This window comes from Bubalus bubalis, chromosome 19 (assembly GCF_019923935.1).
Source record: "Bubalus bubalis isolate 160015118507 breed Murrah chromosome 19, NDDB_SH_1, whole genome shotgun sequence".
NCBI lineage: Eukaryota > Metazoa > Chordata > Mammalia > Artiodactyla > Bovidae > Bubalus > Bubalus bubalis.
The window spans coordinates 16589198-16615553 of NC_059175.1; the positions used below are offsets into that span (position 1 = coordinate 16589198).

A 26356-nucleotide genomic window follows, 5' to 3' on the forward strand; every position below is an offset into this window, starting at 1 on the left:
GATGTAATCAGCAGAGACAGACATCTCTATGGTCTAATACTATTTATAACTTACATTTATTTGCTCTATTATAAAAGTAACAACAACACATAATAAAAACAGAAATAAGACAATTGTAACAAATGTTGATGACTAGTTATAGTGAATCATGAGGCAAACAAATTCTGCAGTATTTCAGAGAACTATTAATTTCTAAAATTAAAGTATTTCTTAAGCAGCATAATAAAAAGATGATGAGATTTCTCTACTTTGATAACATGCCAGAATCTACCCTGGCAGGTCATGCTAAAGATACCACAATTAAATAAATACCCATTGTAGAAAGAAAAAAAATTATTTCTGACTGGTTCTATCGCTTTTATAACTTTAAAGGATATGACTTATGCTTTCTGTAAGAATTAAGTAGTTTTATATAATTATATTCCCTATAGGAACAGAATAAAATGTTTATGCAAATAGCGATCTTTTTTAAATGTTGTCTTCTTAACCTAACCTTCATAGCAGCTGCTATTCAAGCAATAAAATGTCATTTTTACATAAGATTTCATGAAAAATCATTCATCTTGTGGAAATAAAAAAGTATCTTCAATCTCTGCAGAATCAGAAAGATATGTGTTATTTCAAGCCAAACACTTAAAACAGATTAAGGGGAAAATAATCTAAGTGGCAGGTCTTGAAGAAAGTCATCTCCTTAAGATGAAAAATTTGTAGAATTGAAGTATGTTATCAAAATATTTCACTCTTCCCCCCAAATTTACAAAGTCTAAATTAAAGGGTATTGCCAGAAAGAGTAAGATGATAACATTTCTAGAAAACAAAGAAATACTCAAGGTATAGTTCAGTCTCAGTTTTGTAGAAAGATAAACAGATATTATTCCAATTATTCAGCTACAAACAACTTACTGAATCTTTGGGAAAAAGTTATTTACCCTAGAAGCATACTGACACTGTGAAAACAATTTTAGTTTAGCATTGAACATTTGCTCACTCCCTCTGAAATTCCACTAAAATAAGAGTAAATAAATATAAAAAGCAAACAAATAACCCCACATGGTCTATAAAAGAGAAGAAACTACAATTGGTAAAGAAGGCAACAACTTCTTAGAAGATGGTCAAGTGGATGAAAGAGTGCTTAGTAAGTGACTTAGCAGAACAAAAAAGCCTGGAAACAAACTGCTTGCCAGGGGAAAAACAGTCTAATGCAAACAGACTTGTTTCTCAGAATCTTGCAATTAAAAAGCCACAAAGAAGACAGAGGCATAGAGCTCAAATACAGGAAAACTAGCTGAGAATCTGTATAAGGAACAATTAGAAACTTCCAGATCACCACCCCCACTCCTATGGAAGTACAAAGATTCAGTATCTGCAACTCAAGGCATCAAGAACAGGGGGAAGACAAGGTGAGAAACAAATTAAAATTAGATGATCTAAATGAAAATCAAGATGCTGAGTGGTGAAAAACCATAATCCTCAAAGCCCTTCCCCCAATCCTGAATTCCACAAGTGTTTACAAGAAGAAAGATGCTATCCCTTGGAAGAAAAAGGAAGTCTAAAGAGAAAAGGGGCCTACAAATGCTGTCATTTTCTAGCAAATTTCCCTACAGCAAAAGCACCATTCTTCAATACTCTAGTCTCTAAACTGAATTAGGTTTTCGTCTAAAAAGTATTCTTCATTCAAGACAGAAAACAACTCTGAAAGACTTTGATTAGCAAATGCTTAGAGATGGACTAAGCAGGTGAACTGTTCTAACAGTGACTTTTACAATGAACCCAACTTCTTACCTAAAAATATAAAATCACTCATAATTAACTTGGTTTTCTCTACTATCTGACAACTGTTTTCAAATGTTTAGACGAGACAAACCCTTCTGCAACATCTTTGCTTGTTCAAAGCTATCTGGATTTACTGGAACTCATTTTCCTCAGTTCAGTTCAGTTCAGTCACTCAGTCGTGTCCGACTCTTTGCGACCCCATGAATTGCAGCATGCCTGGCCTCCCTGTCCATCACCAACTCCCGGAGTTCACCCAAACTCATGTCCATCGAGTTGGTGATGCCATCCAGCCATCTCATCCACTGTCGTCCCCTTCTCCTCCTGCCCCAATCCCTCCCAGCATCAGAGTCTTTTCCAATGAGTCAACTCTTCGCATGAGGTGGCCAAAGTACTGGAATTTCAGCTTTACCATCAGTCCTGCTGCTGCTGCTAAGTCGCTTCAGTCGTGTCCAACTCTGTGCGACCCCAGAGACGGCAGCCCACCAGGCTCCACCATCCCTGGGATTCTCCAGGCAAGAACACTGGAGTGGGTTGCCATTTCCTTCTCCAATGCATGAAAGTGAAAAGTGAAAGGGAAGTCGCTCAGTCGTGTCCGACTCTTAGCGACCCCATGGACTGCAGCCTACCAGGCTCCTCCATCCGTGGGATTTTCGAAGCAAGAGTACTGGAGTGGGGTGCCATTGCCTTCTCCGAGCATCAGTCCTAGTCCTATTTAATTCTGATGTCCTTTAAAACTGCTCACAATCAACTGTAGCCATTTGAACTACAATAATATTTCATTCTCTTTCATTCACATAGTCTCTAGACTCAAACATGATGGCTTGACAATTTTTGGCCAATTCTTTGTGAAAAACATTTTTTCTTCACATTGAAAAGTGAAAAAAAATAAGTGTCCCATGAAAAGCCAGTGCTCTTACTACAGTGACAGAAATAAATCTGATCCTATAACATCTCTCTCCAATCCTCATACTGTCAACAAGCTGAAGCAGCACCAGCACCTGCCACAGGTCACTATTTCTATTTTGCCAGGAACAAGGCAAGGATGCCAAATTTTACCACTTCTATTCAACACACTATTGGAAGTTCTAGCCAGAACAAATAGACAAGCAAAAGAAATAAAAAGCATCAAAACTGCAAAGGAAGAAGCAAAATTATTATGTTTTGTGGATGATGTGTTCTTATATATTGAAAGTCCCAAAGATGCCACCAAAAAAACTGAGAATATATAAATTCAGCAAAGTAGCAAAATATGAAGTCAACAAACAAAAGTCAGTTGCATTTCTATACATAAACAATGACCAATCTAACAAAGAAAGTATGAAAACAATTCCATTTATATTACCATCAAAAAGAATAAAATGCTTAGCAATTAACCAAGGAGGTGAAAGACATATAAAAAAAAATACTAAACATTTCCTATTAAGAAATTAATAAATAAAAACATATCCCACATTCATGGATTCCAAGACAATATTAAGAAATGTCAATACATCTACTGGATCATAGAAAAAGCAAGAGAATTCCAGAAAAAACATCTGCTTCATTGACTAAGCTACAGCCTTTGACTGTGTAGATCACAACAAACTGTGGAAAATTCTGAAAGAGATGGGAATACCAGACCATCTTACATGCCTCCTGAGAAACCCATATGCAAGTTAAGAAGCACAGGTAGGCCAGACATGGAACAATGGACTGGTTCAAGATTGGGAAAGGAGTGCATCGAGGCTGTATATTGTCAACCTGCTTATTTAACTTATATGCAGAGTACATCATGAGAAATGTTGGGCTGGATGAAGCTCAAGCTGGAATCAAGATTGCCAGGAGAAATATCAATAACTTCCAATATGCAGAAGACACCACACTTATGGCAGAAAGCAAAGAATTAAAGAGCCTCTTGATGATGGTGAAAGAGGAGAGTGAAAAAGCTGGCTTAAAACTCGACACTCAAAAAACGAAGATCATGGCATCCCGTCCCATCACTTCAGGGCAAACAGATGGGGAAACAATGGAAACAGTGACAGACTTTATTTTCTTGGGCTCCAAAATCACTGTGGATGGTGACTGCAGCCATGAAATAAAAAGATGCTTGCTCCTTAGAAAAAAGCTACAACAAACCTAGACAGCATATTAAAAAGCAGAGACATTACTTTGTCAACAAAGGTCCGTTCAGTGGAAGCTATGGTTTTCCCAATAGTCATGTATGGATGTGAGAGTTGGATCATAAAGAAAGCTGAGCGCCGAAGAATTGATGCTTTTGAACTGTGGTGGTGGAGAAGACTCTTGAGAGTCCCTTGGACTGCAAGGAGATCCAACCAGTCAATCCTAAAGGAAATCAGTCCTGAATATTCACTGAAAGGACTGATGCTGAAGTTGAAGCTCAAATACACTGGCCACCTGATGCAGAGAGCCAACTCATTGGAAAAGACCCTGATGCTGGGAAAGATTGAAGGTAAAAGAAGGGGGCATCAGAGGACAAGATGGTTGGATAGCATCACTGACTCAAAGGACACGAGTTTGATCAAACTCCAGGAGATGGTGAAGGACAGGGAAGCCTGGCGTGCTGCAGTCCATCGGGTCACGAATAGTGGGACATGACTGAGCGACTAAACAACTGCTCCTCAAAGCAATCTACAGTTTCAATGCAATCTCTATCAAAATCTCAATGATATTTTTTCTTTGTAGAAACAGAAAAAGCCATCCTAAAGTTCATCGAGAATCTCAAAGGATCCTGAATAGACAAAATCATCTCCGAAAAGATGAAAAAAGCCACAGGACTCACACTTTTGAATTTCAACATGCATTACAAAGGTTTAGTAATCAAAATTATGTGATAATCATACAAAAGTAGACATATAGATCGATGGAATAGAATAGACAGCCCAGAAATAAACCCTTGCATAAATGATTGAATGATTTTTGACAAGAGTGCCAAGATCATTCAATGAGGAAAGGACAATCTTTTCAATAAATGGCACTGTAAAAAGTGAATAACCATATATAAAATAATGAAGCTGGATCCTTACCTCATACCATATACAAAATTCAACTCAAAATGAGTCAGAGATAAACAACAGCACATACTGTATAGCACAGGGAAGTATAGCCATTATCTTATAATAACATTACACACACACACACACACACACACACATACACACCATGGAATATTATTCAGCCTTAAAAAGGAAAGGAATTCTGACATACTCTACAGTACTATGAGCATTCAGATCTCTGGAGAAGGAAATGGCAACCCATTCCAGTATTCTTGCCTGGAGAATCCCATGGACAGAGGAACCTTGGCAGGCTACAGTCCATGGGGTGGCAAAGAGTCAGACATGACTAAGCATGTACACACCATGAACTTTCAGAATATTAGGCTTAAAGTGATATGTTAGTCATAAAAAGACAAATATTGTATGATTCCACTTGTAGGAGGTATTTAGAGTAGTCAAAAATCACAGACATAAAAAGTAGCATGGTGTTTCCAGGGGCTACAGGGAGAGGGTAATGAGAAGTTATTGTTTTATGAGTACAGAGGTTCAAGTTTTATAAGTCTGAAAGAGTTATGGAGATGGATGGTGGTGAAGATTGTACATTATTATGTTAAATACCACTGACCAAGTTTATGCTATGTGTATCTTATCAGAGGAAAAAAAAACACTAGGGAAAAAATTTAACAGTAACTTTTCACTTCCCACAGCATACTGGACATAGTTCTAACATAGGACTTATAATAACATTACAAAATGGCCTGTTAAGTATTCTCTCCCTTTAAAAATCAAGCTTGTCAAACCAAGTGTCTCCAGTATACAGTGGAGAAGTGCCTATTTCAGGATGTACAGGACGCAGCAGAATGTGGTCACTGAGATGAAGTGAGGTTACTGGGGTGTGCATATCAATTCCATCACTTACTAGCTTTGGAAACGTGACCAAGTCACCAAATCTCTCCAAGTCTCAACTTTCTCAGGTGTGAGATAGATATAAAAATATTATTACCTCCTTGCATTGTTGTGAGGATTTAAAATAATACAAAAAATTTATAGTTATTACTAAGATCACTCAACAGATTTTGCTGAACTCAACTGAATACACTCTTTAAACTTTTAACATTATTCCATCACAGCTAAATTTAATAAAGCTAATGAAAAATCTGACCTGTCTATTCATCAAAATGAAGTCTAGGTTCTCTAATTAGGTTAGTCTAATTCTGTAAAAACTAACATACATTCTACAATTTGCACTTCCTTACTCTGGATTTTCATTAAAAGTGGAAACGGAAATATCTGTTTCAGCCACAAACCTAAATTTTTCACAAATTGCCCCTCCATTCTAGAGATAGCAGTCAAGTACATTCTACCTTCTACATTTTATAAACCTTAACAGATTAATCACTTAAGACATAAAAATCATATTTTACTATAATGTATGTAGTCTCAAGTAACCAACTCATTGAAGAACCTATTCCAAACTTACTCAGGTGATTGGTTTCAATTTAGTATGTTTTTAATAAACTTTGCTGAAAAGGTCATTTCCTACAGTAATGATGATAGAAACACTGTGTGACATTAAGAACAAGTTCATTAAAGAAATGAAACAAAGGTATTACATGACTGTATGTAAAGCAGTCCTGTTTCATTTTATGTCTGCTGCTAAGTCGCTTCAGTCGTGTCCAACTCTGTGTGACCCCATAAACGGCAGCCCACCAGGCTTCCCCGTCCCTGGGATTCTCCAGGCAAGAATACTGGAGTGGGTTGCCATTTCCTTCTCCAATGCATGAAAGTGAAAAGTGAAAGTGAAGTCGCTCAGTCGTGTCCGACTCTAGCGACCCCATGGACTACAGCCTACCAGGCTCCTCCATCCATGGGATTTTCCAGGCAAGAGTACTGGAGTGGGTTGCCATTGCCTTCTCCTTCATTTTATGTATGAGGTGACAAAAACTACAACCATAAACAAATCAAAATTCTATCCTATAGTTAAGTAGAATAACATTGTCTATTTTGAGAGAGAACAACATTTAAGTTTCAAATTGCCACTCACAGATTCCTCTTTCTTCTTTTTCCCAAATTATCGTATGGCATAGGTTATTAAAGATTTAAAATAACAAAAATACTTATTTCAAGATCATGCTTGTTGAAAGCAATTCCATGAATGATTCAACTATGTATGACTTCATTTTGTATTCTTGAACATAATAATAAAATTTGATTCAGGCAATAAAAAAATAAAATTTAAATACTTCAAGGTTTTTTTTATAGACTCAATATTTCACCAAATTTTTTCAAAACTTTATTTGGATAAAGATTTTCTTTAAGTACATAAATTCTTACCTCTTGATTAAATTTATGTGCCATCTCATTAAGAAGTGAAGAAAAAAAACTAGTGTTTTGTAGCAGGACTCGACCCATAACTCCGAGATATGTTGACATTACTACAGGATACCTCTGTGCAATTAAAATACAGCATATTTAAAATTGTGTTATGGTACAAGTATAAACAATAATAAATAATCATTGACAAAGTAATAATCAACAGGGATATGCAATAATATTCTTCTTTATACTGCTTCTTTAGAATGAACTGCCAATACTGTTGAGTTCTAACTTACTAAATATATATGTCTCACAAGGTAATATATATGTATTATGTACATATTTTTATGGATTATATATGTATGTATATAATAAAGAGAGGAACAACGAAAGAATATTTATCAATGGCATACTTACACATTTATATTACTTTAAAAGCTCCTAACATACATATTTAGAGTCTATTAAAGAGCTTAACTTAGAAGAAAACCAGTATTTTCATATATTTCATATATCACATAGTTTTATGTAACAAAACTAGCACTATTTTTCCCTTTCCTATGCTTAACCTGTTTCTGTATAAACACACATGCATATGAGTTAAAGACATGAGATACCAAAGGAAATTCATACTTTCCTATGTACAGACAGAAATAGCAAAGCTGTATAACTACCCTGAAATTGAGGTAATTTACTGCAAAATAATCAAACAGTAAGTCCTTTTTGTATCTAACAATGAATAAGAAATAATTTTCCAAAGAGTAAGTAAAATAGAACCCTAGAATCTAACATTAATATTAGAAGCTTAAGAAAAATCTTACCTCCCCTTCTATAATACCTCTGAAAATACAGGGTAGAATTGGTTGAAACATTTGCGGGCCTAATACTGGGTTCACCTTAAGGGCATTTTCCACAACCTAAAAACCAAAATGACACAATGGTAATGCTTAGTAATGCAAGTCAATGCTTTATGCAAAACACAGGTAAAGAAAACAATATATTAAACACACATACATACAAACACATGAAATATTCATTATCCTGACACCAGACACACTTCTATAAGATAGTCCATTAAAAATTACAATTCAATTTTAAGGATATAATATTTAGACACAGCTATATAGTTCACATAGAATTATAATTAATCACATTCTGATAACACAAGCTTCATGATGTCAATGTACTTCTTATCTTTGCATTTTAAACAAACAACCCTTACAAAATGTTTAATGATGCTTGCTTAATGTTTCGTATTTGTTTAAAATTTAGGGCCTTATAGAGGCAAAAGGCATTTCAAAAGTATTCTAATAGTGAAAAGCGAAATTAGTAACAACTATACTCACTATACAAAACGAAGCCTACATTTAAAAATTTTATTTACTTATTTTAATTGGAGGAAAATTACTTCACAATATTGAGATGGTTTTTGCCATACATCAGTATAAATCGGCCATTGGTAAACATGTGTCCCCTCCATCCTGAACCCCCCTTGCACCTCCCTCCCCACCCTATCCTTCCAGCTTATCACAGAGCACCAGCTTTGGGTGCCCTGAAACCTGCACTTTTAATTTATCAGTCAACTGGATGGAAAACGAATGCATATAAACTACATATTTATTAAATGAGAAATAATCTTATTGTATTTATAATACAACCATACAGATTATTAAGCATGCACACTGATTGTGACATGTGAAAATTTGAAACATAAAGTTCTTTTATACGAGTGAGATGGGTTCCTTCTAAAACAAATACAGCATGAAATTCAAACAGGGCTGGGATTTTTTGTTTTGGCGGGCAGGGGTTGGGGTGCAGGGAGTGAGAAAGGCAGTGGTCAGAAAGTAGCAGTGAGGATCAATAAGAAATGCCCATCCTTCTGGTCCCACTGCCTGAGGGGTAAGAATGAACACAGGCACCATCTGAGAGGGTTGCAGGCAAGTGCCAATCTCAAGGCAGAGAGGCAGGCTTCTCTGAAGAGCGTCCAGCATTGGTTCTCAGGACTGACTACTGGCATTCCCAGTGGGACAAGTGTTTACTCTGCAGGAATATTCCACCTATCAAAGGGTTTTAAGTATCTCTGATCTCTGCTCATTATGTTCCAATTGCATGTTCCCAATACAGTGACAACCAAATACACCTTGTGCATTTCAAAACATTCTCAAGGTAAGCAAATAGTACAATGAATGACAAGATTCTTTTTTTGTCCATGAGACAAACGGAATGTCGAAAACAAAGTTTAAAAATACAAAAACTTTTACTGTGGGCCGAACACTATGCTATCTACTAAGAGATACAGGAAAAAAAAAAAAAAGATATCACAGTTTATGATTAAAAGCCACAGGAAATGATGAGATTCAGAACATAATTAAATTTGACCTCAGTAAGTTTTGTCAAAAAAAATCAGACTTAGAATAAAGAGGGGGAAAGGTGTAAATAAGCTACCCAGAGGTAGATGTCACTAGAAATTTTATCTATGAATGGAAAGTAAGGCCATCTGCTGACTGCTGGACGCACTTTTCCTTCCTAAACTCCACTAAAATTAGAGTAAGAAGATTTTAAAGGGAGGAGGAATAATTTTAAAAGGACAAAAGGAATGAGAGATGAATACTGGAAGGTACAAAAAAGAAATTCAAGAAGTAACTGACTTATCAGATGAGAGAAAGCTGAAACCTAAGGCTGCGATACAGAAAGCCAAGAGCAACTCGATGTGTATCAAATTTATCTTCTCCCTACAAATTCTTCAAGAGATGAGAATATCAGACCACCTTACCTGCCTCCTGAGAAACCTGTATGCAGGTCAAGAAGTAACAGTTACAAATGGACATGGAACAACAGACTGGTTCTAAACTGGGAAAGGAGTACATCGAGGCTGTATATTGTCACCCTGCTTATTTAACTTATATGCAGAGTACATCATGTGAAATGCTACGCTGGATGAAGCTCAAGCTGGAATCAAGATTGCCAGGAGAAATATCAATAACCTCAGATATGCAGATGACACCACACTTATGGCAGAAAGCGAAGAGGAACTAAGGAGCCTCTTGAGGAGAGTGAAAAAGCTGGCTTTAAATTCTACATTCAAAAAAACGAAGATCATGGCATCCCATCCCATCACTTCATGGCAAATAGATGGGAAAACAACAGAAACAGTGACAGACTATTTTCTTGGGCTCCAAAATGTCTGTAGATGGTGAGTGCGCCATGAAATTAAAAAAAAAAAAAAAAAAAAACACTTGCTCCTAGGAAGAAAAGCTACAACAAACCTAGAGAACATATTAAAAAGCAGAGACATTACTTTGCTGACAATGGTCCAGCTAGTCAAAGCCATGGTTTTTCCAGTAGTCATGTATGGGTGTGAGAAAAGAAAAAGGAAAGTGAAGTCACTCAGTTGTGTCTGACTCCTTGAGACAGCGTGGACTGTAGCCTACCAGGCTCCTCCATCCATGAGATTCTCCAGGCAATAATACTGGAGTGAGTTGCCATTTCCTTCTCTAGGGGAATCTTCCCGATCCAGGGATCAAACCTGCATCTCTCACATTGCAGGCAGATGCTTTACCCTCTGAGCCATCAGGGAAGCCCACTGGGGATGTGAGAGTTGGACCATTGGGGGTGTAAGAGTTGGACCATAAAGAAAGCTGAGCACCAAAGAATTGATGCTTTTGAACTACAGCATTGGAAAAGATTCTTGAGAGTCCCTTGGACTGCAAAAGGATCAAACCAGTACATCCTAAAGGAAATCAGTTCTGAATATTCATTGGAAGGACTGATGCTAAAGCTGAAGCTTCAATACTTTGGCCACTTGATGCGAAGAACTGACTCACTAGAAAAGACCCTGATGCTGGGAAAGATTGAAGGCAGGAGGAAAAGGGGACGACAGAGGATGAGATGGTTGGATGGCATCACTGACTCAATGGACATGAGTTTAAGCAAGCTCCAGGAGTTGGTGATGGACAGGGAAAACTGGAGTGCTTCAGTCCATGGGGTCGCAAAGAGCCAAACACGACTGAGTGACTGAGCTGAACTGAACTGAACTACCTCTTCTCATCAAAAACCACAGGAATTAGCAGAGCCATAAATCTCTGGAAAGGAGAGTAAAGGAAAAGCTAAAAATAAGATGGTTGGAAGTCTACTTAAGAAAAAATTGCCAGATATTCCCAAGTCTGCATATTTGGGCAACTGACCAATGGGGACTCCCCACCCCAGGAGAAGACAATGTATTTTCTTTAAAGGGTCTAAAAGAGACGTTTCAGACTAAAAGGGCCCAGCAGTGCCTGGTACTATTAATTGAAATAAACTTACATCAAGGCACATCATTGTAAAATTTCAGAACACTAAGAACAATAAAAAGAAGCTACAAGTTGGGGAGGGGAAACAGGTAGGGGGAGTCAGCATGACTCTGAAAGAGATTTCTTCAAGAAAACTGAAGTACAATAATAAACCCCTATGGGTCAATCTGTCTGAATGTGTGGAACAGAGAAGTTGCAGACAATTTAGTGCACTTAAAAAATTACACCGAAAAATTTATTAGCTCCAAACATTATAGAAGTTTGGGCAGAAAAGGAAAAATAATCACATGCTAAATATTAAGACTTTTAATATATAAATTCATTGAAATGTACCATTCAATACAATCCAGCTCTCTGCCATTAGGCATTTTCTTTATATACATAGGTAAAGTTACTGTTGTGTAAAGGATTCACTTATTTCAGAACAAAAATGGAGGAGTCTTTGCAATCAAAAAGGTTAGGAACCATAGAAACTATGAGATCCTTTCTGAAGAATTATACAGGAAAATGCCATTATCAGACTTGGAGGCAAGCACTGTGGATCAGAATTAAGAGAAAATTCAGAAAGTATAATTTATGAGATATAGAAAAGAATTTGAACAGCTGATCAAAGGCGAAGAAGTCTGGGAATACTCATTTTCACATATGGTCAATGGGTACAACTGTGATGCCATTAATAACAGTGAGGCTTTGTTTTAGACACGGTGAACCTGAGATAATTTTTCCTGTGGGAAAATCCATATGGGAATGGTCTTATATTATTTTCACACTCATGACACTCCATAGGGTCCACTTTTCAGGGAAGTTATTGCAGCTGTGACTGAAAAATCATAGAGTTCAAATTATGACTATTAACAAAGTGAGAAAAGAAGGTTCTTGCATAATGATCAAAATCCTATCTTTCACTTCTAAACAAGATTTTTGAAAAATGCATCTAGTGGTTTCAGTGGTAATAAACAACTCTGCATATTTTAAGCAGAATGCATGTATACCTAGATGGCCAAACATCTCCAAGAGGAAATAATACTAAAGACAACTACAATAATAAATAACAGGTAGTTTTATTAAAAGATAATTTACAGATATGAAGAGAATTTAAATTGTAACTTGCTCCTCTTGGAGGGTGGGGGGCAGAATCATTATGTCCTCAGAGATTTTAACAAGTTCGACGTGTTTTAACGCACTTATTTTAGTTTCCATGTTCAAACTGTACCCTTACTAGTCAGTGGGAGCTCCTTCAAGTTGACTCTTGCATTCTTTAGACAGAATCCCATCTTCTCTTCCTTCTGGCACAAGGGGATCATCCCGGTTTATCTTGTGTCCCTCCCACCTGAGCCCTGGAGTCAACCAGCAGCAGGATACAGTATTCATAGACCGCAGTATTTAATCTAGGTTTTGAGGTGCTTATTGTCACTGGACTGGCACTGCTTCTAGGTATTGGCTTACATGAATTAGGAAATCTATATTTCTCTTCCTGAGAAGCATATACCAATAATTCACCAAATCCAATTTAAGATTACAGCATTTTACGTTGTTGCTGTTCGGTCACTAAGTTGTGTCTGACTCTTTGCGACCCCATGGACTGCAGCATGCCAGACTTCCCTGTCCTTCACTATCATCCTGAATTTGCTTGAAGTCATGTCCATTGAGTTGGTGATGCCATCCAACCATCTCATCTTCTGTAACCTCCTTCTCCAACTGCCCTCAATCTTTCCTAGCATTAGTCTTTTCCAAGTTGGCTCTTTGAATCAGGTGGCCAAAGTATTGGCACTTCAGCTTCAGTGTAAGTCCTTTCAGTGAATATTCAGGGTTGATTTCCTTTAGGATTACTGGTTTGATCTCCTTGCTATCAAGGAACTCTCAAGAGTCTTCTCCAGTATCACAGTTTAAGTATCAATTCTTCGGCACTCAGCCTTCTTTATGGTCCAACTCTCACATCCATACATGCCTAGAGGAAAAACTACAGCTTTGACTATATGGACCTCTATCGGCAAAGTGACGTCTCTGCTTTTTAATACACTGTCTTGGGTTGGGAAGATCCCCTGGAGGAGGGCATGGCAACCCACTTCAGTATTCTTGCCAGGAGAATCCTCATGGACAGAGAAGCCTGGCAGGCTACAGTCCATGGGGTCACAAAGAATCAGACACGACTGAGTGAGTAAGCACAGCACAGCACAGGTTTGGCATAGCTTTTCTTCCAAGGAGTAAGTGTCTTTTAATTTCATGGCTGCAGTCATCATCCACAGCATTTTATGTAACTTCTTTGATTTTATGGTTCCATCCTTCTTCCCTTGTATTGAAAAATATGATATTCGAATAACCTTATCTGCTTCTTACTGTTATGTACAAAATATCCACATATGGGTTTCAAAATAACAATACCAATCTTACTGATAACAATAACAATACTGAAAGCAATTTATAATTTCCTTATGTTTCTTTCTGTTTTAACGTTATATCTCACCAGGAACATACATATAAAATACTGTGTATCAAAGTTACTTGAAATATTCTCAGATGACTTATGCCACTAACACAGTAATAGTTAGATTCAAACGTTTCCTTTTTAAAAAATCTTTAGAACTGCTTTTACTTTATTATTTTAAATCATGTAAAACATCTCTATGACCCCAACCCCTAAAGTACAAAATGTACTTTCTGAAAGACTTAGTTTGCATTCTCTGCCCCTCTTTCCCCTACTTAACCACTTTCATTAATTTGGTTTATTTTTCCATTGCTCTCTATGTGCACTCTTCAAATACAGGAAAACTCTGGACTCTGTTTTTTGCTTATAGTCTCAAATCACTCTGAAACTGTATACAGATGTTGTCTTCATTTCTTTCTAAGGTTGCACAGTATTCCTCTGTGGCTGAATAAGCTGTAGTACCCCCTATCCTATCATCCAACCCCCTATTACTATTTTTATCAGCATTTTGCTATTACATACATAACTTATGAATTTTAGTTTCAATCCACCTCCTTTCTGATTATACAGTTTGGAAACAGACTATTTTTATACTTCCTGTGAAAAATGCAGGCTTTTAGTTTGTGCCTTACACTCAAATCATTTTCTGGATTTAGGCTTACGTAGTATACAAAGTGATTAAGAGCACAGATTCTGAGGTAAGAAAGCCTATGTTTACGTCACGGTTCTAATACTTACTAGCTGGGTGACCCAGGACAAGGTATTTATTTCTTTGTGATGTAATTTCTCATCTGTTAAAATGGGGGAGAGAACAGTACTATCATCACAGGCTTATGTGAGGATCAGGAATGTGTAGTAAACAGTAAATGCTAGTATTAGCTATAGTTATTACAGAATAAATTATACCTTAAAGATATGTGTGCCATCTTAAATAAGGCTTATCACAGTGAATAAAACAATGTGGCTCACTACTGCTTGATAAGACCATGATAAAAAAGAGAATTTCTAAACTCAAATTGGTGTATACAATAGAGTTAAATTTCAAATTTAAAAATATGTTAATTAAAATGTGTGTATTTTTAGAATATAATTGTATTCATCTAGATAATTTGTCCCAACTCATTGAATACAAAAAGCCTATTTTTGCTCCTAAAGCAGGCATACTTGTCTCTCTATCCAGTTTTCATAACATTATAATTTTCTGCTTCAGAGAACAAAGAAGCTACTTCCAGATACTGTCAGAAGTAGTATAACAGTGACATTTAGTCAAAAATATATTAAAAATGTTATATAGCATACTCTACTAAGAAACAGTATCTGAGATATTAAAAAATGAAAAAATGAGTTAATATTAAAAACTATTATAATTTTATTGTAACTGAGAATAGGAAAATGCCAAAAATATTGAGCATTATCTCAGCTTTCAAGTGCAAGCATAATAGCACTATTTATCTAAAATATTATTTTGTATAAAAAATGCAAATAATTCATGATAATGAGTATATGTCTAGTATTTAACATCCATTTAATAAATAATTAAATTCAGTTTCTGGGATTTCAAATCAAATATGAGGTTTAGCTACAGCAATGCTATATAAAAATAGTCTTTTTGTTTGTTTGTTTTTTTAATTTAATTTTATTTAACTTTACAATATTATATTGGTTTTGCCATATATCAAAATGAATCTGCCACAGGTATACATGCGTTCCCCATCCTGAACCCTCCTCCTCCTCCCTCCCCATACCATCCCTCTGGGTCGTCCCAGTGCACCAGCCCCAACCATCCAGTATCGTGCATCGAACCTGGACTGGCGATTCATTTCATACATGATATTATACATATTTCAATGCCATTCTCCCAAATCATCCCACCCTCTCCCTCTCCCACAGAGTCCAAAAGACTGTTCTATACATCAGTGTCTCTTTTGCTGTCTCATACACAGGGTTATTGTTACCATCTTTCTCAATTCCATATATATGCGTTAGTATTCTGTATTGGTGTTTTTCTTTCTGGCTTACTTCACTCTGTATAATAGGCTCCAGTTTCATCCACCTCATTAGAACTGATTCAAATGTATTCTTTTTAATGGCTGAATAATACTCCATTGTGTATATGTACCACAGCATTCTTATCCATTCATCTGCTGATGGATATCTAGGTTGCTTCAATGACCTGGTTATTATAAACAGTGCTGCGATGAACATTGGGGTACACGTGTCTCTTTCGATTCTGGTTTCCTAAGTGTGTATGCCCAGCAGTGGGATTGCTGGATCATAAGGCAGTTCTATTTCCAGTTTTTTAAGGAATCTCCACACTGTTCTCCATAGTGGCTGTACTAGTTTGCATTCCCACCAACAGTGTAAGAGGGTTCCCTTTTCTCCACACTCTCTCCAGCATTTATTGCTTGTAGACTTTTGGATCGCAGCCATTCTGACTGGCGTGAAATGGTACATCATAGTTAAAAATAGTCTTAAACACAGGTTATTAGACTGGTAATTTTTAATTCAAGAATTTATATATTATTAATGACCCCCTGAATCAAGACAAATTGGAAGTAGTCAAACAAGAGATGGCAAGAGTGAATGTCAACATTCTAGGAATCAGCGAACTGAAATGGACTGGAATGGGTGAATTTAACTCAAATGACCATTATATCTACTACTGTGGGCAGGAATCCCTCAGAAGAAATGGAGTAGCCATCATGGTCAACAAAAGAGTCCAAAATGCAGTACTTGGATGCAATCTCAAAAACGACACAATGACCTCTGTTCGTTTCCAAAGCAAACCATTCAATATCACAGTAATCCAAGTCTATGCCTCAACCAGTAACTCTGAAGAAGCTGAAGTTAAACAGTTCTATGAAGACCTACAAGACCTTTTAGAACTAACACCCAAAAAAGATGTCCTTTTCATTACAGGGGACTGGAATGCAAAAGTAGGAAGTCAAGAAACACCTGGAGTAACAGGCAAATTTGGCCTTGGAATACGGAATGAAGCAGGGCAAAGACTAATAGAGTTTTGCCAAGAAAATGCTCTGGTCATAGCAAACACCCTCTTCCAACAACACAAGAGAAGACGCTACACATGGACATCACCAGATGGTCAACACCAAAATAAGATTGATTATATTCTTTGCAGCCAAAAATGGAGACACTCTATACAGTCAGCAAAAACAAGAGCAGGAGCTGACTGTGGCTCAGATCATGAACTCCTTATTGCCAAATTCAGACTTAAATTGAAGACAGTAGGGAAAACTACGAGACCATTCAGGTATGACCTAAATCAAATCCCTTATGATTATACAGTGGAAGTGAGAAATAGATTTAAGGGCCTAGATCTGATAGATAGAGTGCCTGATGAACTATGGAATGAGGTTCGTGACATTGTACAGGAGACAGGGATCAAGACCATCCCCATGGAAAAGAAATGCAAAAAAGCAAAATGGCTGTCTGGGAAGGCCTTACAAATAGCTGTGAAAAGAAGAGAAGCAAAAAAGATATAAACATCTGAATGCAGAGTTCCAAAGAATAGCAAGAAGAGATAAGAAAGCCTTCTTCAGCGATCTGTGCAAAGAAATAGAGGAAAACAACAGAATGGGAAAGACTAGAGATCTCTTCAAGAAAATCAGAGATACCAAAGGAACATTTCATGCAAAGATGGGCTCGATAAAGGACAGAAATGGTATGGACCTAACAGAAGCAGAAGATATTAAGAAGAGATGGCAAGAATACACAGAAGAACTGTACAAAAAAGATCTTCACGACCCAGATAATCACGATGGTGTGATCACTCACCTAGAGCCAGACATCCTGGAATGTGAAGTCAAGTGGGCCTTAGAAAGCATCACTACGAACAAAGCTAGTGGAGGTGATGGAATTCCAGTTGAGCTCTTTCAAATCCTGAAAGACGATGCTGTGAAAGTGCTGCACTCAATATGCCAGCAAATTTGGAAAACGCAGCAGTGGCCACAGGACTGGAAAAGGTCAGTGTTCATTCCAATCCCAAAGAAAGGCAATGCCAAAGAATGCTCAAAGTACCACACAATTGCACTCATCTCACATGCTAGTAAAGTAATGCTCAAAATTCTCCAAGCCAGGCTTCAGCAATATGTGAACCGTGAACTTCCTGATGTTCAAGCTAGTTTTAGAAAAGGCAGAGGAACCAGAGATCAAATTGCCAACATCCAGTGGATCATGGAAAAAGCAAGAGAGTTCCAGAAAAACATCTATTTCTGCTTTATTGACTATGCCAAAGCCTTGGACTGTGTGGATCACAATAAACTGTGGAAAATTCTGAAAGAGATAGGAATACCAGACCACCTGATCTGCCTCTTGAGAAATTTGTATGCAGGTCAGGAAGCAACAGTTAGAACTGGACTTGGAACAATAGACTGGTTCCAAATAGGAAAAGGAGTACGTCAAGGCTGTATATTGTCACCCTGCTTATTCAACTTATATGCAGAGTACATCATAAGAAACGCTGGACTGGAAGAAGCACAAGCTGGAATCAAGATTGCCGGGAGAAATATCAATAACCTCAGATATGCAGATGACACCACCCTTACGGCAGCAAGTTAAGAGGAACTAAAAAGCCTCTTGATGAAGGTGAAAGTGGAGAGTGAAAAAGTTGGCTTAAAGCTCAACATTCACAAAACAAAGATCATGGCATCCAGTCCCATCACTTCATGGGAAATAGATGGGGAAACAGTGGAAACAGTGTCAGACTTTATTTTTCTGGGCTCCAAAACACTGTAGATGATGAATGCAGCCATGAAATTAAAAGACGCTTACTCCTTGGAAGGAAAGTTATGACCAACCTAGATAGCATATTCAAAAGCAGAGACATTACTTTGCCAACACAGGTTCGTCTAGTCAAGGCTATGGTTTTTCCTGTGGTCATGTATGGATGTGAGAGTCGGACTGTGAAGAAGGCTGAGCGCCAAAGAATTGATGCTTCTGAACTGTGGTGTTGGAGAAGACTCTTGAGAGTCCCTTGGACTGCAAGGAGATCCAACCAGTCTATTCTGAAGGAGATCAGCCCTGGGATTTCTTTGGAAGGAATGATGCTAAAGCTGAAACTCCAGTACTTTGGTCACTTCATGCGAAGAGTTGACGCATTGGAAAAGACTGATGCTGGGAGGGATTGGGGGCAAGAGGAGAAGGGGACGACAGAGGATGAGATGGCTGGATGGTATCACTGACTCAATGGACGTGAGTCTGAGTGAACTCAGGGAGTTGGTGATGGACAGGGAGGCCTGGTGTGCTGCGATTCATGGGGTCGCAAAGAGTCGGACACGACTGAGCAACTGATCTGATCTGATCTGATCTGAACACTTGTACTGGCTGAGTATATAACAGGCAATGTTTTAAGTGGCCTATACATATAAGGTTATGCAATCCTTACCTCAACCCTAGGAAGTAGGTAAATTTTTTATCTTTATTTGACAGATCAAAAGTGAGGATTAGAGATTAACTTGCTCACCTCACCCAGCTGTGAGGTAGCAGAGACAATATTCTAATTGTAACAGTTTTGCTTAAGTCATCTGCTAAGTTACACTATATCAAGAATATAACTTAAATAGTAAGAGAAAATATTCTCCTTAGGACATATCCTAAAAACTTGCCTCATTTTTAAATAAATTTCACAATCTCATTCTGTATGACAAACAAGCTGCCTTTCAACAATTACTTTACTAATAATATTGCAGAAAAGCAGGAGGAAAAATCCATTTAAATTTTTTCTGGTAGGTGTTTAAATGTAAGAAAAATTCTAAGTTTTTCATCACTTAGAATTTAAAGATTATACTTTAACACAAGAATTTCAGATAATGGTAATTACAGATTATTAAAATCATATAGTATAACACCTTTTATAATAAATATGAGGATTTAAGTCCAGAATGTACTCAAGAATGTGTAAGTAGCAGAGCTGGGCGTACAAAACCAAGACACAGGTCAAGGAGAAAATAACATTCCACATGCAGTTATTATTTACTAAACTTAGGCTCATGGAAAAGCTTACAGTCAAGAAGAGAAAGATAAAACACACACTGAACAATCTACAAAGGCAGCAGCAAAATGTCAAGGCAACTTTCTCTCAAATTTCTATCACTCCCACATTGCCAATCAGTTATTTCTCAAACAGAATGAAGTTCCAAGTATCCATTCCTTGTATCTCTACTTTCAGAGAAGAAATTACCACTGAGGCAAAAGATGAAGCTGAAATTCTATAAGACAGAAGGAAGTTCCTCAACATAATCAGTTTGGTAAGAGCGTAAATGCAATAAAAATTCACAAAAACATTTTAGCAAACAACAGGACAAATGTTACTTGGCTTGTAAGCTTTAGGGCTAGAATACTTTGAAATTATAAGTGAGGTTGATAGACATATGGTGGGAAACAAGCCTCAAGTATCTGGGGTCAAGACAAGTCACACACAGATTATTACTCTTATGTCACAGCACAAGCTTCTCAGGAACAAGGGCCTATACTCCCACCCTTTATCCCCTACTCTAAAAAAGAAACCAAAGAACCTATGAAATTAAAACCAAAGAGTTCTGCTGTATTTTCATTCTATATTTACCCACTTCCTGGCTTACAATACTATGACTTTGGATTTAAGTTTCCATTGTGATTTCAAACATAAAATGTCAAATAAGAGAGTGTGCTGAAGAATGTAATGGGTTAGATAAAAAATCTTTCTGGGAAAAATCAGAATTAACCAAAGAACATTTTATTTCAAGCCTTGTTAAAAGCCTTTCTGCAAGAAATCCCTCAGAAGTCTACGATGACACTTTAACTGAATCATTCTTAAATAGCAACAAGATAGAATTCATTTAAGAATGAATACTGAGGGGCCTCCCGGGTGGCTTGGTTAGGGGAGTCAGTCTGCCAATTTAGGAGAGCCGGGAAGATCTTTGCAGGTATAATTAAGATGGAGTAATTAGGATAGGCCCCATCCCTGGTGCTTCAGAGGGTAAAGAATCTGCCTGCAATGGGGGACACCCAGGTTCGATCCCTGCATCAGGAAGATCCCCTGGAGAAGGAACTGGCAACCCACTCCAGTATTCTTGCCTGGGAAATCCCATGGACAGAGGACTCTGGCAGAATACAGTTCTTGGGGTTGCAAGAGTTTGACATGACTGAGCGAGTAACACACACTTAACCCATTATGACTGGTGTCCTTATAAGAAGAGAAGACAGAGATATAAGGAGAAGGTCATGTGACAACTGAGGCAAAGACTGGAGTGACGCATGTTTAAGCGAAGGGAGTCAGAAATTGCTGCTAACTACCAGAAGCTAAGAAAAAGGTATGGAACAGATTTTCCTCGAGTCCTCAGAGACAGGGTAGCCCTACCGACACCTTGATTTCCAACTTTTAGTTTCTAGAACTGTGTGAGAGAGATAATCACTATAAATACTATAGATTAGTTCCTGTTGTTATAAACCACTCAGATTGCGGTACTTGTTATGCTAGCCCTAGGAAACAAATATCATTCTTAATGGTATCATCATTTTCTCATCGCTTTACAATTGAACACTTCAGTAATTTGGCATACGAACCTCTCCAATTTACAGATACTAAAGGTTTTAAATAACACCATTATCCCCACCCTCAACAGATAATTCTCACAAGAGTCTCACAATAGTCTGTTCTTGTTCACTTCTCTGCAGTATTTAACACTGTAATAATCTAATTCACCCTGCTAGGATTACCAGATTTAGCAAATAAAATACTATGTTTTATCGGCAACCCTAACCCTACCAAACAGTTAAGACTCAGCTCCCATCTCAACTCCCTCTCTCTGAAAAATGTTCTCTGCAAAATGCTGGGTTGGAAGATCACTTCTATACTCCCAGAGGAACATAAAGCAAACAGATAGCAACGTCTAATAGTAGAAAGTGTTCATGAAAATCACCTGGGGAACTTTTTAAAAAGAAATCCTAACATCTTATGTCGTACTCAAATTTACAAAAAGTTCACCAGGTAATCGGAGACACCTCTAATCTAAAACTATGTAACACAGTAAATATTGGCTAACTGTTTACCAGCTTCCAACCCCAAAAGAATGACTGCTCAAGAGCAGAAACTGCGGTTTCCCTATCACATGTGCCTAGAAGAATGCACTGAAGATCAACACCAGGGGGTGGCAGACAATGCTGCTGGGCCAGATCCAAACAACTGCATGATTCTGTTGGATACATGTAGTCTATGCCTGCTTTCAATCGACAACAACAGATATAAACACTTGAGACAAAAACGCTATGGCCCACAAAACCTAAAACATGTACTATACAAAAAGTTTGCTGACACCCGACTCACACGGTCAGGTGAAGCTGAAATTGAATGGCTCTATGAAGACCTACAAGACCTTCTAGAACTAACACCCAAAAGAGACCTTTCCATTATAGGGGCTACTATTGCTGCTAAGTCACTTCAGTCGTATCCAACTCTGTGCAACCCCATAGACAGAAGCCCATAAGGCTACCCCGTCCCTGGGATTCTCCAGACAAGAACACTGGAGTGGGTTGCCATTTCCTTCTCCAATGCATGAAAGTGAAAAGTGAAAAGTGAAGTCACTCAGTCATGTCCGAATCTTAGCAACCCCATGGACTGCAGCCTACCAGGCTCCTCCGTCCATGGGATTTTCCAAGCAAGAGTACTGGAGTGGGGTGCCATTGCCTTCTCCATCATTATAGGGGACTGGAATGCAAAAGTAGGAAGTCAAGAAATACCTGGAGTAACAGGCAATTTGGCCTCTGAGCATAGAATGAAGCAGGGCAAAGGCTAATAAAGTTCTGCCAAGAGAACACACTGGTCATAGCAAACACCCTCTTCCAACAACACAAGAGAAGACTCTGCACATGGACATCACCAGATGGTCAACACCAAAATCAGACTGATTATATTCTTTGCAGCTGAAGACAGAGAAGCTCTACACAGTCAGCAAAAACAAGACCGGGAGCTGACTGTGGCTCAGATCATGAACTCCTTATTGCCAAATTCAGACTGAAATTGAAGAAAGTAGGGAAAACCACTAGACCATTCAGGTATGACCTAAATCAAATCACTTATATGATGGAAGTGACAAATAGATTGAAGGGATTAGATCTAACAGATAGGGTGCCTGAAGAACTATGGACAGAGATTCGTGACATTCTACAGGAGGCAGTGATAAAGACCATCCCCAAGAAAAAGACCAAATGGTTGTCTGAGGAGGCCTTACAAATAGCTGTGAAAAGAAGAGAAGTGAAAGGCAATGGAGAAAAGGAAATATATACCCATTTGAAAGCAGAGTTCCAAAGAATAGCAAAGAGTGATAAGAATGCCTTCCTCAGTGATCAGTGAAAAGAAATAGAGGAAAACAATAGAATGGGAAAGACTAGAGATCTCTTCAAGAAAATCAGAGATACCAAGGGAACTTTTCATGCAAAGACGGGCACAATAAAGGACAGAAATGGTATGAACCTAACAGAAGCAGAAGATATTAAGAAGAGGTAGCAAGAATACACAGATCAACTATACAAAAAAGATCTTCATGATCCAGATAATCACGATGGTGTGATCACTCACCTAGAGCCAGACATTCTGGAATGCAAAGTCAAGTGGCTCTTAGGAAGCAGCATCACTAAGAACAAAGCTAGTGGAAGTGATGGAATTCCAGTTGAGCTATTTCAAATCATAAAAGATGATGCTGTGAAAGTGCTGCACTCAATATGTCAGCAAATTCGGAAAACTCAGCAGTGCCACAGGACTGGAAAAGGTCAGTTTTCATTCCAATACCAATGAAAGACAATGACAAAGTATGCTCAAACTACTGCACTCATCTCACATGCTGACAAATTAATGCTCAAAATTCTCCAAGCCAGGCTTCAACAGTACATAAACTCTGAACTTCTAGATGTTCAAGCTGGATTTAGAAAAAGCAGAGGAACCAGAGATCAAATTGCCAACATCCACTGGATCATCAAAAAAGCAAGAGAGTTCCAGAAAAACATCTATTTCTGCTTTATTGACTACGCCAATGCCTTTGACTCTGTGGATCACAACAAACTGTGTAAAATTCTGAAAGAGATGGGAATACCAGACCACCTGACCTGCCTCCTGAGAAACCTATATGCAGGTCAAGAAGCAACAGTTAGAACTGGACATGGAACAATAGACTGGTTCCAAATCCAGAAAGGAGTACGTCAAGGCTGTATATTGTCACCCTGCTTATTTAACTTCTATGCAGAGTACGTCATGAAAAACGCTGGGCTGGATGAAGCACAAACTGGAGTCAAGATTGCTGGGAGAAATATCAATAACCTCAGATATGCAGATGACACCACCCTTATGGCAGAAAGTGAAGAGGAACTAAAAAGCCTCTTGATGAAAGTGAAAGAGGACAGTGAAAAAGTTGGCTTACAGCTCAACATTCAGAAAACAAAGATCATGGCATCTGGTCTCATCACTTCATGGGAAATAGATGGGGAAACAGTGGAAACAGTGTCAGACATTATTTTTGGGCTCCAAAATCACTGCAGATGGTGATTGCAAACATGAAATAAAAAGACGCTTGCTCCTTGGAAGGAAAGTTATGACCAATCTAGACATCATATTAAAAAGCAGAGATATTACTTTGCCAACAAAGGTTTGTCTAGTCAAGGCTATGGTTTTTCCAGTAGTCGTGTATGGATGTGAGAGTTGGACTGTGAAGAAAGCTGAGCGCTGAAGAATTGATGCTTTTGAACTGTGGTGTTGGAGAAGACTCTTGAGAGTCCCTGGGACTGCAAGGAGATCCAACCAGTTCATCCTAAAGGAGATTAGTCCTGGGTGTTCATTGGAAGGACTGATGCTGAAGCTGAAACTCCAATATTCTGGCCACCTGATGAGAAGAACTGACTCATTGGGAAAGACCCTGATGCTGGGAAAGATTTAAGGCTGGAGGAGAAGGGGACGGCAGAGGATGAGATGGCTGGATGGCATCACCGATTCGATGGACCCAAGTTTGAGTAAGCTCCAGGAGTTAGTGATGGACAGGGAGGCCTGGCATGCTGCAGTCCATGGGGTCGCAAAGTGTCAGACATGACTGAGTGACTGAACTGGACTGACCCACATGGTGAAACTGAATAGTCAGCAACGATAGTAAATGCAGCCATTTGAAAATCAAATTAACATGCATATTAACACAGATATCTGCAGCGTTATACGAGCATTTAAGTGTATAATAAATGTCTGAAGAACAGAACATTAAACAGTGTGATGCTTGAATATGCTCCAGTGGTTGGTTAATATGAAAGAAGACTTTACTATCTATACAAACTAATACCCACTTAGTTTCCCGAAATATACTATGGATTGCTGCTTTGATTACTGCGGTTAATGCATTTCTAACAACGAACCTTTTTGGGAAAGCACATTTTCATTTCACTAGGAGGAAATCAAATAGCTTTTAGGATCTAAAGCCAGGACTTTCACACACAAAAAATGCTACTTGGCTATGTTATAATAACACTTCACCTAATCAGCTCTCATATCTGACTTAAAACATAGCTAAGAAATTAGAAACAAAAAATAGATGCTTTTAACAAGTACACCTTCTCAGAAAGTTCCATACAAAGTAAGTGTATATGAACCACATATATACATGTAAAGATATATTAACATATATTTAAAATATTTATATCTAAGTATATACATTTGATACAATTTATATCTTTAATATGTAGATGTATAGATAACTCGAGCCTGTTCTTAATTATACACAACTATATACAATATATAGAGATATAGTGATTCCATAAAGATATAATGCATAAAAATAAACTCATAGCCAATCAGGTTTTTTTTTAAAATGAGGATATAACTGACATATTACACTATATTGGCTTCAGGTATACAATGTAATGATGCAACACTGGTTCTTTGTTATACACAATTCATACAAACTTGGTACTCTAAATTCAATAGACAATCCAAATTAAAAGTGCCAAATTATAGTGGGATACTGTGTCCCAAAAGCAGGTGAACAAACGGGACAGGTGAGAATTATCAGACGTCACCACCCTTTGGGTAATTTATAAGTTTTTAAACCCTTATTAAACAAGGTGAAGTCTCAGGATAGGGACGGGGGAGACTCTGGGGACTCATCAGCAGACACTTTGTTAGAAATGTGAAATGTGCATTTTAACAACATCTTCAGGTGACTTATATGCACAATCAGATTTCCGATCTCTAGTCCAGAAGTATTAACACCAATTTAATACTGCTAAAAGAAAATACTCTGTCCAGAATTACTCTTCCCTTTCTTGTCAATCATCCAAACCCAACTGAAGGTCCAATCTCACAAAATACAGATGGAAAACTTACAACAATATTCATTAGAAAGATGACAGTACCTTCAGCACTTGAACTTGACCATCTGTAGTAATTTCCTTTAGTAGTTCACAAAAGGACTGACATAGACCTACTGCATAGGTCTGAAATGCAATGAAAAGTCAAATTATACATATGAATATATCTGCAATATCAAAAAAGGCATAATATTGAATTTGGGACTCAATCTATTTGAATATTA

The 26356-nt window shown here is 37.7% G+C and overlaps 1 protein-coding gene across 5 annotated transcripts in view; it reads right to left on the bottom strand.

The window, feature by feature from the left end:
- IPO11 (importin 11) overlaps positions 1–26356 on the bottom strand; it is a 202537-nt gene that overhangs the window by 66448 nt on the left and 109733 nt on the right. For all 5 annotated transcript variants that reach the window (XM_025270486.2, XM_044932629.1, XM_025270489.2 and 2 more), the window contains exons 24-26: positions 26178–26258; positions 7904–7999; positions 7101–7214 (exon numbers count right to left, since the gene is read on the bottom strand). In XM_025270486.2, coding sequence (XP_025126271.1) covers positions 7101–7214; positions 7904–7999; positions 26178–26258 — 291 coding nt within the window. The remainder of the gene's footprint in view (positions 1–7100; positions 7215–7903; positions 8000–26177; positions 26259–26356) is intronic.